This window comes from Mustela putorius, unplaced genomic scaffold (genome assembly GCF_011764305.1).
Source record: "Mustela putorius furo isolate JIRA1106 unplaced genomic scaffold, ASM1176430v1.1 tig00003962_pilon_pilon_pilon, whole genome shotgun sequence".
NCBI lineage: Eukaryota > Metazoa > Chordata > Mammalia > Carnivora > Mustelidae > Mustela > Mustela putorius.
The window spans coordinates 3,372,962-3,385,552 of record NW_025422106.1 but is presented as its reverse complement, the minus strand read 5'-3'; the positions used below and the strand labels follow the sequence as shown (position 1 = coordinate 3,385,552).

The following is a 12,591-nucleotide window of genomic DNA, read 5'->3' as shown; positions in this document are numbered from 1 at the left end:
ATGTTTGGGAATCTGTAAGTATAGAGGGTGCTCTCTTTAGTTCATGGTCATGCATAATCTATCCCGTGTTTCATTTTTCTGCTGGTGTCCTGGGAATGCATCTTAGGTAGCTAGTCAAAAGAGAAAAGAATGACTTTAATTCCCCCACATCCCTCTTTTTCTGTTAATGCCCAGGACGAGATATTGATGCGCAGACTGGGTCCCTCCTCTCTCACAGCTGAAGTCTTCAGCTCTGAGAGCTACGGATAATGGGGAACAGAGCCAGCTGGTTTCCAGGTGCAGAGCACAAAGGATCTGCCCTCATAGGGAAATGCATTTTCTTCAAGTCACGCTATAGGGTCAGTGGCAGAATGGGAGTAATGTTGGGGACAGTAATTGAGAAGTTGGATGTCTACAGTTGGAAACAAGAGTAAGTGCAGAATCCTAAATGCTGGCAGGCTTCCTGGAGGAGGAAGACTTTGAGAGGGCCCAGTGGTGTTTTCCCACTCCCTAAGCATTTTGCTTAGGACAGGCTCTCACCCACGTCCACCCTGCGGTGCTGGTACACCGTGCTGGTATAAGTCACGTGCTGGAGGATGAAATTCAAAAGCTTCCGGTCACTGGTCGAAATGGTCAGCCGCTTCTGGCCTCTGCCCTGCACCACACTGTCTGGGATGTCAGCGAGGGTGTTCAGTGTCCCCAGAGAAGCGGTCAGGGTGACCTAAGGCCGGTGAGGCAGAAAGACGCTAAATGCGAGGGAAGGCACATGCCCAGGATGGCCAGCAGGGGGCAGAGAGGAGGCGCCTCTTAGCGTCCCTGGGAGCTGGAGTCTGGCGCCAAAGCCGTTTGCTGCTCTGTCCCCAGAGAAGGACAACCAAGTCCTGGGGACTCGTGTGTTCAAAGGTCACTGGTCTCTTAGGTCTTGGCTTACAGGATCCCATTCTTCTAGATTTCTCCTTACTCCTGCTGGCTGCTCCTTTTGATTTCCGACTTCGTCCTCCACCTCTGTCTAACCTCCCAAAACAGTTTTTCTGGGTTTGGCTTCTGCCCCTTTTCTCTTCCTATTCAACACCTTCTCACTAGAGGTGGCGGCTTGAAATACTATTCATATGCTAATGACTTAAATGTGTGTCTCCAGCTCTCCTCTTAAGATCCAACTGCCTGGCCAGTTGCTCCGCTAGGAGTGCCACAACTACCTGAAATCTTCACGACTGATCGGAGCCACTGATTTTTCTCTATACACCTGTTTGTCACCCTCTTCCTGGTTCCCCCTGCCTTGTGAATGGTACCTTCATCCATTCAACTGTTGCGTTCCCTAATGGAGGTCATTCCTGCTCTGCATGAGTCCCCTTGCGTCTACTTTCAACATGTAGCTAGAACTGCTCCCCTCGCTCCATCCCACTGCTACTCCTCCCTAAAGCCCATCTCCTCTCCTGCCTTCTCGTCCTCTGGGCAGCTGGATATTTTTATGAAAAGTACAGTGGGTTCCCCCACACCTGCTGAAAACACTTCGGTCAGCCAACAGGTGTTTTCTGAGATGCAAATTATAGGTCCTGGGAAAAAAGTAGTGAATAAAATCAACTCCCCACCTTCAAGAGGCTTATATTCTAGTTGGGGAGAAAGGCGGTTAAGTATATCTTGATGCATATAAAATAATTCAGGTACAGACTCATCACCCACTCCAACCTCTGGTGTGCAGAGTGGGAAAACTAAAACTACATTTCCCAGACTACTTTTTAGATTAGGGTTCTAGTTGCACTTTGCCTCCCTCTACCCCATCAGCTCTACGCACAAGGGCTGGATTTGGAGCTACATTAAGCAGGAACGAAAGGCAGGGCACAGAGCCCCTGTGTTGCTGGCCGGTGCTAAACCCGATGGAGGTAACAGGCACCGGAGCCAGGGCTGTGGCAACAGCTTTTTCCTGCAGCAAAAACAGAAGCCTCTGCACTGACCTGGGTTTCTGGAAGTCCTCCTTGGAGCTCCGGCCACTCAGACGGCCGGAAAAATCATGCCTTCTGGAGGCATCCCTACCCCATCTCCCCAGCTCGGACTCATGGCAGATATTGAATCTGGATGAGCACTCTGTCAAAATCTGAGACCGGCCACCACTGGGGACGGACGGGGCTTGGGCAGTGATGCCAAGTGCAAAAGGGGGCTGGGAAGGGGACTTGCCTCATAGATGGGGGCCTCTGGTCCTTCAAACTGGAGACCTGGAGGACACAGGAGAAAAGGATAAAAAACACCATTTGAGAGAATGCCAAGGGCTCCCTGATGCTCACTACTTTCCTGGTGACTCCCTTACATCCTTCCAGAATCCCTTCCAAGCTCATCTCCCGTGCAGAGTGTTTGCTGACCACTCCCTGCTCCCTGGGGTCCTGCTGGGTGGTGTCCCATGGTCCTTTTCAAATTCCAGTGGATCTAAAGCCTCCGATGCCCATCCTTAGCCCTGGACGGGTACTGTGAATTAATCCCGCCCCTTCCGGATATCTCTGTTATGGAACGGAAGGCAGCAATGGTTAAGTAATGAAACATCTTTATATGAGGTTACTAGAATAGTCAAACTGGTAGAGACAAGATAAGACATTCTACAGAACAGTGGTTGCCAGAGGCAGGAGGCGGGAAGGAAGGCAGAGCTAAATGGGTACAGAGTTTCAATTGGGGAAGATAAAAAATTTCTGGAGCTAGATGATGGTCACAGTTGCAGAACACTGAGAAGATACTTAATGCCACAAAACTGTGTGCTTAAAAATGATTAATATAGTAAATTTTATGTTATGCATATTTTACAACAAAAAAAGGACTCATCCAAAATGGTGAATTACTTTTTAAATGACTATTCAATTCATTTAAATGACTAAAGCAATTCATCCAAATGTATGTACTTTAGAATCTATCTCTGTGCTCATAATACGTGAATTCAAGTTCTACTTCAAATAGAGCCTCCCTATGGGGCCTTAGATAACTTACATCATCTGTGAAATTGGCAAAATAACATTTACCTCCCAGGAATGTGGTGCTGGACTAGAGAAGTGTGTAGAAATCCCTTGTGGAGGGGAGTTTTAACCAACATTAAATATTCTTTTCAATATGCTCTCCCAGGAGATGGGCACATCTTTGCCCGATCTCATGATGCTGGAGGACACCAAAAAGCCAATCATGTGCTAAGATTCCTTGAGACACACAGATTTCTGTCCTCTTCTGTGTGATTCTGGATCCCCCGGGACATCATAGTACCTAAGCGTGATCCCCAATGGTGGAAACTTTGAGACTAACCACTAAGTGAAATCATGTCAAGCTTCCCGCATTGTGCTGAGTACACAGCAGGTACTCAATAAACGACTGTTCCCTTCCACTCCCCCATTTTGCTTAAGAAGAGTTAAGAAAGTTGTCTGGCTTTTCTCCACATGGAGAGCTACGTACCTGGAATGGGAACTGTATGCAGGGGAATCACCTCTACCCCATGGACTGGGTATCCAAAGGGGAGGTTGGGCTGAGCCAGCAGTGGCGGTGGATGGGGCAACCCTTCTCTGCAGGAAACAGAACCGGAACTGTCAGCAGCTGCTCTCACACGCCTCCCCGGTTAGTTCTGAAAGTGGTACCTGTACCCGGAGCTCTGTGCTGCCAATGGGGAGAAATTGAAAGTAGACTGCCTCATTCACCCCTCTATTCCTTCCCTCCTTTATTCACCCTTGAATTCCCTCCAGCCTTGAATTCCACAAGAGTCCAGGCCCTTTACAACAAAGCACATACAAAATTAAAAACACAACCAGCAGGGGAAGAAGAAACAAAGTAAAAGACCATCTGGGCGAACCCAGTTGCATCAGATGAATGCCAGGGTCACAGGTGAACTTCCTGGTAGTCAGGGTGTAAAGCTATGGGCGGTCAATATTCCGGTCTTATCAACAGGACAAAGCAAACAACTTCAGAGGCAAATAAACCTTTTCCTGGCGCTGAACCCAAAAAGAAAATACATCACAAGAAGTGTGATTTGTTGCCTCAGTATTTTCAGAGCAAACACGGTGATGATTTTCATATGGTTTTTGTGTGGTTATAACAACCTCAGTCAAGGGTAAGCACATCCCGAGCCAGTGAGATTGATTCTTTGGCGGACTAAGGTAATACGGTTTAAAATGCAGCCCTTGGCGATCCAGTGTAGCCAAATGTATCATTTAGATCCCCTGGAAGAATGATTGGACTACTGTAGTGAATATTTATGGGAATACAAAAGAGATGAAATTTTAAAATGGGAAATGATGTAAATAGGCAATTAAAAGAAGGAGAGCAAATGGCTAACGCATAAATGAAACAAGCTCAGCTTCAGAATTAACCTGGGAAATACAACTTTAAAGACAATGAACTGGGGACAGCTGGGTGGCTCAGTCGGTTAAGCGTCTGCCTTTGACTCAGGTCACGATCCCAAAATCCTGGGATCGAGTTCTGCATCAGGCTCCTGGCTCAGTGGGGAGCCTGCTTCTCCCACTGCCTGCCACTCCTCCTGCGTATATGGTCTCTCTCTCTCTTGCTCTGACAATAAATAAATAAATAAAATTTTAAAATAATAAGAAAAATACAAATACAAATAAATTACAAAATAAAAACAATGAACTGGAGGTGCCTGGCTAGTGACTCCTAATTGTAGGTTCAAGCCCCACGATGGGTGTAGAGATTGCTTAAAATAAAATAAAATCTTGGGGCGCCTGGGTGGCTCAGTGGGTTAAAGCCTCTGCCTTCGGCTCAGGTCATGATCCCAGGATCCTTGGATCGAGTCCCACATCGGGCTCTCAGCTCGGCGGGGAGCCTGCTTCCTCCTCTCTCTCTGCCTGACTCTGCCTACTTGTGATCTCTGTCAAATAAATAAATAAAATTTAAAAAAAAAATAAATAGGGGCACCTGGGTGGCTCAGTGGTTTAGGCTCCTGCCTTTGGCTCGGGTCATGATCTCAGGGTCCTGGGATCAAGCCCCGCATCGGGCTCCCTGCTCCGCAGGAAGCCTGCTTCCTTCTCTCTCTCTCTCTCTGCCTGCCTCTCTGCCTGCTTGTGATCTCTGTCTGTCAAATAAATAAATAAAATCTTTAAAAATAAATAAATAAATAAATAAATAATAAAATAAAATCTTTAAAAAAAAAACAAGGAAAGACTTTTTTCATTAATGTTTCAAAATGTAATGATAAGGAGTATTGGTTAGGTAGTGGGTATCTAAGATACCCACTTGTCATGAGAATGTGAATTAATGTAGATACTCTTGAATGCTATTTGCCCGTATTTATTAAAAGCAGAGATAAGCACCTCTCATGAATAAGGGATTCAGATGCTAGTTAAGGGGGAAAACACCTGCCGGTGTAAGCAACAACATGCATAAGGAGGTTCATTTCAGTTCATTTGAAATGAACATCTTTATACACATCTGAAGAAAATAAGGAAAGAATGTAAATATAACATAAGATGATTATTATAAATTATGTAAATGTAATAATGAAAATTCCCCCCAAATTTGAATATCATTCAATAGGAGAATGGCTTAATAAAATTCATTGTATTCATATCTGTATAGCAATTAAAAGGAAAGAACTAGGGTGCCTGGGTGGCTCAGTGGGTTAAAGCCTCTGCCTTTGGCTCAGGTCATGATCTCAGGGTCCTGGGATTGAGCCCCGCATTGGGCTCTCTGCTTGGCGGGGAGTCTGCTTCCCCACCACACCCCCCACCCCAGCCTGCCTCTCTACCTACTTGTGATCTCTCTATATACATCAAATAAATAAATAAAATCTTTTTTTAAAAATTTATTTATTCGACAGAAAACCACAAGCAAGCAGAGAGGCAGGCAGAGAGAGGGGAGGAAGCAGGCCTCCCACTGAGCAGAGAGCCCATCTCCATCCCAGGACCCTGAGATCATGACCTGAGTCGAAGGCAGAGGCCCAGCACACTGAGCCACCCAGGTGCCCCTAAATAAATAAAACCTTTAAAAAAAATAATAAAAGGAAAGAACTAGACATATAAACAGCTCTTAAAAATGTACTTAACCGGGGACTCCTGGGTGGCTCACTGGGTAAAGCATTCAACTCCTGGTATTGTCTCAGGTAATGATCTCAGCATCATCAGTTTGAGCCCCGTGTCCGGCTCCAAGCTCTTAGTGGAGCCGGCTTCAGATTCTCTCTCTCCCTCCCCTTCTGCCCCTTCTCCTTCTGCCTCCTTCCTTTGCTCAAGCAGTCTCTAAAACAAACAAACAAACAAAAAAACTTAAAAAAAAATAACCAAATTGAATGAAAAAAAAAAAAACAAATTCTAGAGAGATTTGTTCTTAGGGTGTCAATTACATTAAAACCATCCGCGCAGATGTGTGAATCAGGAGAAGGGGATGAAGCAGGGAGTTGTGTACAGAGTTGCTGAAGCGCTGTATTGTATTGTACGCCTGAAACTAAAAGAACACTGTGTGTCAACTACACTGGAATTAACATGAAATTTAACAATACACACAAAACCCCAAGAGTATATGTTTATGTGGCTATAGCTACACTCACATATGTATGTGATTATGTGTGTTTGTCCGTGTGTGTTGCTGTGTAAAACAGTGTGAGGTAATCTATACCAAACTCCCAAGGGCAGATTGGGTTGGCAAGGGAGCCTATCATATAAGGCAGGGGAGCAAGGAGAGTTGAGGGGGTCGCTTCAAGTGGACTTTTTTTAAAAGGAGCATTATCTGGGGGTGCCTGGGTGGCTCAGTAGGTTAAGTGTCTGCCTTTGGCTTGGGTCATGGTCTCAGGGTCCTGGGGATCAAGCCCCGCCTCAGGCTCCCTGCTCAGCGGGGAGCCTGCTTCTCTCTCCCCCTTTGCTCCACCCCTGACCTGTGTATGCTAGCTTGCTCTCTTTCTCCCAAATATATAAACAGAAAAGCATTATCTGTGTACTACTCTTTTTTTTTTTTTTTTTTTAAAGATTTTATTTATTTATTTGACAGAGAGAGATTACAAGTAGGCAGAGAGGCAGGCAGAGAGAGAGAGGAGGAAGCAGGATCCCCGCTGAGCAGAGAGCCCGATGCGGGACTCGATCCCAGGACCCTGAGATCATGACCTGAGCCGAAGGCAGTGGCTTAACCCACTGAGCCACCCAGGCGCCCTGTACTACTCTTTTTTAAAAATATATTTTATTAATTTATTTAAGAGAGTGAGCATGAGAGGGGGGGCGGTCAGAGGGAGAAGCAGACTCCCCACTGAGCAGGGAGCCCCATGGGGGACACGATTCTGGGACTCCAGGATTATGACCTGAGCCCCAGGCAGTCCCTTAACCGACTGACCACCCAGTTGCACCCCTGTACTACTTTTTAAGTGAAGTAGCATATGGAGCTGATCAGACTCAAATGAACCAGAGATCTGACCCAGCATCAAGCGAGCTCATGATTTCAAGGATACAAACAGGTGGCAGAGACCAAGCACACAGGGGTGGTGCGTGCACCAGGGTGGTTCCCACGCCCACCTTCCCACATCAGACCTGCGCTCCCCAGCCAAGGATAACAGGTGTGATCTCCAAATAGGGTTTTGCCGGGCTCCCGCACACAGCAGAGAGCATGTAAGTCATGAATCATCTCCGTTTTTACACTCACAGAGAGTTGTCAGCTTATGTGACATTTGCCAGGGGCCAAAGATTCTGTGTTATTTATTCTATGTGATCCCTTTGCCCCTGTGCTAAAGTGGGCACAAAGAGACTAAGAAAATCCCATTCCTGGAGGGGGGACAACCCAGACCAAGACACCAAGAACTAGAATACTACATCACCCGTTCAGGAACAGGAATGAGGCAGCTCTGAATCCTACCTTCTGGAACATTCCTTTTGTAAAATTCTCAGAACTGGAAACTGCTCTCCCTCCTAAGACCCACCACAGCACTTCCCCTGACTACTATCACAACACCGAGCTTTGGACAGAGTTCCTGGGTTCCACACCGTTAGCTGAACACACCCTGGGGGCCACGGAGCGCCCACAGTCACTCCGCAGCTCTTGGTATATTACAGTGGCGGCAGAGAGGGCGATGCGGAGAGTGGAAGGGACACAGGGAGGACCTGCTGACTCCACCCTCTTGGTTCTGTTGTGAGCTCCCTGGGAGCAGGCTCTAGATCAGCTCTGTCTCTGCATCTAACTCAGCGCCTTGCTAGGGGTGTTCTGGCTGTTTCTCTGGCTAACGGAGAAAGTAACGGAGAAAGATTCGAGGCTGAGGGGTGGGGAGGGAGCTGAGCATCTTCTTTCCTGGCTACAGCCATGATGACAGGAGGCCTGGTTCACATCACTGGTTATTACTGGGCTGTTTGTTCTGGTACCTGCGCGTTGCCAGGTATAATCCCAGGAGAGCTGGGCATTTCCCCAAGCAAAGGAGGCCAAGTGAGGACACGACCAGCTCATAGCCTTCCCTGCTTGAAGTAATGCTCCTTCTTATAATTAATTCCTCTGCCCAGCTCCCTCCAGACAACACCCCCTCCTATGAGTCCTCTGCTTCATGTTTTCCTACCTCCTCCGTTGCCCCATCTCACTGTCTCCAGTGTCTTCCAAGCTTCCTGCCTCTTCTCCCTTCCCCCACCACGCACCTCCTGCAATAGGTACACCTGCGATGTTCCTTGCTGGGAACAGTCCTGACCTCCTTCTCCCAGCAGCCCCACACTGCCCAGACCAAAGACAGAAGCCATCGTCCTGCAAGAATGTGCCTGTTTCCCTCACACCTTTCATTACATGTCGCAACAACTCTCGGTATGATTACTATCCCCTCCCTTTTTTTAAGATTTCATTTATTTATTTGACAGAGATCACAAGTAGGCAGAGAGGCAGACAGAGAGGGAGGAGGAAACAGGCTCCCCATGGAGCAGAGAGCCCAATGCGGGGCTCGATCCCAGGATGTTGGGATCATGACCTGAGCTGAAGGCAGAGGCTTTAACACACTGAGCCACCCAGGCGCCCTTTTTACAGAAGAGGGTAGACAGCCGGAGCAAGGTCACCTGGGATGTGGAGGATGCAGGACCCAAACGCAGCCGGTCAGCCTCCCTTGGCCACACTGTTAACTATGGAGCCCTGTTGCTCCTCACACAGCTACGTGGGGGCAGGGTTCAAATCCGCGCCAGAATCCTCTATCTAACCCACTGGTTCTTTGACTTCCAATGCTGCCTCCTGTTGGTGCCCCCATTTCTGTTCTGTGGGGTCTCCCATTTGTATGTAGTTGGGGGGCGGGGAGGTGGTAGTTGAGTCCCCAAATCAACCCTGGAGAGCCCAACTCACCCTTTCTCTTCCTTGATTCATGACTCAGGCTCAGCCAACTGGGCACCTGGGGACGGTGCATCCGAGAGGCACAAACACCACTGTTCCAGCAGTAGACGAACCTTTACCTTCCCACCAACTAAGCACCGGGTCTCCCTGCCTCCCCTATACCTTCCTATGATGTAATTCTCCACGAGAAACCAGAGCGATATTTTACGAAAGTATCTCTAAGAACTTGCCACTTCTAAAAACCATTCAGTTCTTGGGACGCCTGACTGGCTCAGTCGGTGGGGCATTGGACTCTTGCTTTCAGCTCAGGTCAAGATCTCAGGGTTGTGAGATCAGCCCTGGGTTGGGCTCTGCATTCAGCGTGGAGTCTGCTTGACGTTCTCTCTCGTCCTCTTCCTCTCCCTCTGCCCCTCCCCACCACTCATGCTCTCTCTAAATAAACAAATGAGATCTTTACCAAAAAATGGTTCCATTCTTTGCATTACTCAGAAAGCAAAACGTATGCTCCACCTCCTGGCTTACTGGCCTCTCTCTGGGCTCATCCCACCAGCCCTCCCCTGAGCGACCAGAGCTCCGACAGCCATCACCTGCTTGTTTGTCATCCAGCCATCATGAAAGCACCCCATGTCCAAGGCTCTGAGCCCTGGATTAACTCTTCCTTCAGAGCTTCTCCTTTATAGGAGGTGGTGGGGACTCCTGATTGATATACAAATCAGAGTTCAAGGTCACCTTCCTTCATCATCCCATTAAATTTTATGCCATCAAGAAACATTCTACCACACCTATTTTTAATTTACGTCTCCATGAAGCACTTACAATGATCTAATATTTAGGTGATTTGTGTATCTCTTAATGAATTATGTGTCTCCTGGGAGAACCAGCAGAGCAACAATTTTAATAGCAAACCACAACAATAGCAGCAGGTGATATTTTTGTAGTGCTTGTATATTTCAGGCCCTTCATGAGTTACTAGGTCTTTGTATGTTAATACAGTGCACACTACAAAGCCTTCAAAGGTTATGAAAGAAGTATCTTTATTATAATTTCCATATGAGGATGGTTAAGTACTAGGAGGTGAAGTCACTTGCTATCTAGCCTATTCTAGAGTTCAAGTCCCTAATCATGGTGCTCTTATTTTTATTTTTATTTTATTTTTATCTTTTTTAAAGATTTTACTTATTTATTGGACAGAGAGAGAGATCACAAGCAGGCAGAGAGGTAGGCAGAGAGAGAGGGGGAAGCAGGCTCCCCGATGAGCAGAGAGCCCGATGTGGGGCTCAATCCCAGCAACCTGGGATCATGACCTGAGCCGAAGGCAGAGGCTTAACCCACTGAGCCACCCAGGCACCCTTATTTTTATTTTTTATTATGGCATACCTTCTGCTATGACTCATAAATGATTCCAGGAAGGAAGGAAGGAAGAAAAGAAGGGAGGGAGCAAGGGTGGGCCTGTCCAGCCCTTCTGTGCTCCTTGGTTCTTGATTTCTTAGCCTGGTCATCCTATCACCTATGGTTTTGAGGAGGTTCCAACATCCTTCCGACAAACACCCTTTTGATATAAGCCCATCAGAGCCGATCATCGCTCTTTTCAATCAACAACCCTGGCCTATACACTCCAGGTGTGTCATTCTAGGCCCTGCATATAGCACAGGGAAACATGCTCCCAACGTAAATGAATTAGAGGTGCACCTGCTGCAAAGTCACCTGCTGTGAAGGTCTGGATGCCGGAGTTGTGCCACCAACACCACATGGACATCCCAGACTATTTTCATTCCTTTGCTCTGTTCTTACTATGAAATGTTCTAGACATCCAAAGTTTGGTAAATCTTCACTTATGGGCCATTTTTCTCTGTTCTCTCTCCTTGCTTTATTCCTAACAGTGTCCCCCAGGGACTCCTGCAAGCGAGGAGCTCTTCCCTGTTTTCTTGGGACCCACACCCTCAGGACACAGTAGAGAGAGCTTTTGCTCTACCCCAGCACCAAAGAGCCCTCACAGTCTGCATTACCTCCTCTGGAAGTGTTCAAATTCAGCCTGTCTCCTTGCTTTCACCGCTGGGAGCTCAGTCTGGTCATAGGCATCCTGAAAGTTGTAGCTTCCTGGCTGTGAGGTAGCATCGCATTTGCACTGGTTTTTCGGGAAGAGCCTAAAACCAGAAAAGGGACTGTGACCATGGAGTGGGCGGGTGGGCTGGTGGGTGAGAGACCCCGGGGCCTAATCAGTGTGAGTTTCACCCTGAGAATCTCCTTTCCATATACTCACTTGCTTTACTCAGGAGGAGATTCTGGAATCCCAGCAGTGCTCCCTCCCAGGGATACAGGGGTCGGGTGGAGAAAGGGGAAGGGGAAGAAAGCCTGCTCTCTAGAATTATCTCCAGCACCAAATGGCTTTGAACTTGAGTCATGTGAATGCTCATGGCATCGGGGCCTCACCAGAAGAGGAGGCCAGCAGGACAGAAAGGAAGCATCTTTCTTACAGTTTTAACCAACCACACCCTTTGTAGTTTAAAGGGACTTTGCTCGGTGCTGTAGAGAGCACACAGCACCCTGCAGACCAGCCCTTCTCCAGGTCCCCCAGTTAGGATCACTTGAACAACAAGCACAGGTTCGGGAAGGCAGGGAACTGGCAGTAAATTGGGCACAGTAAACTGTCAGAGGAACAAGGGAGACATCGGACCAATGTGGAATAAATTGACTCTCACCAGATTCCTTCGTAGGTAAAGAGGTTCTTGAGTCGTTCCTCAGGTAGAAGCTTCGGGATCTGGTCGGCCAGAGCAGAATGAGGGAGCTCTGGCGTGGGGCTACTGAACTCCACACTTCTGAGTAGAAATACAACAGTGCCAAGTCCTAAGAGTAACCCTGAGATCTTGAGAAGCCAAGGAAACTCAGACCTGTTAGAAGACAAAAAGACCAAATTCCGTTAACATCTTTTTTTTTTCTTGACCACCTAATAAATGACTCGACTGTGTAATGTTCGTGGGAATAATAACTTGAGGAAAAACGTAAGTGAAATACCTTATACTGCTTACCAAAAGTGATTTCTTATTTTAAAAAGAGAGTGAAGAATCAAGCCGCAACAAAGAGACTCGGAAAAACCACAAAGCAAAGAATGGGCAAAAACACCCCAAGGGGGACAAAAAAGAAAGTAAGGTTTGCAATATTTATGTCAGCATAGTTGAATTCAAGGCCAAAAAAAAAAAAAAAGTATTAAATAGGACAAAAAAGATCACTTACAATGGCCAAATACATGACCCACAAAACAGATGTAGTGGTCATGAACTTTATCCACTAAACAATAGCATTAAAGTACAGATAGCAGGGCACCTGGGGGGCTGAGTCAGTTAAGCATCTGACTTTTGATCACAGCTCAGGTCTTGA

The 12,591-nt window shown here is 47.1% G+C and overlaps 1 protein-coding gene across 1 annotated transcript in view; it reads right to left on the bottom strand.

Annotated features, from left to right (window-relative positions):
* The window catches only part of B4GALNT2 (beta-1,4-N-acetyl-galactosaminyltransferase 2), a 50,421-nt gene that overhangs the window by 17,946 nt on the left and 19,884 nt on the right, over positions 1-12,591 (bottom strand). Inside the window, 5 exon segments of the mRNA XM_045070066.1 lie at positions 520-700; positions 2,152-2,189; positions 3,400-3,506; positions 11,223-11,360; positions 11,916-12,104. Coding sequence (XP_044926001.1) covers positions 520-700; positions 2,152-2,189; positions 3,400-3,506; positions 11,223-11,360; positions 11,916-12,104 — 653 coding nt within the window.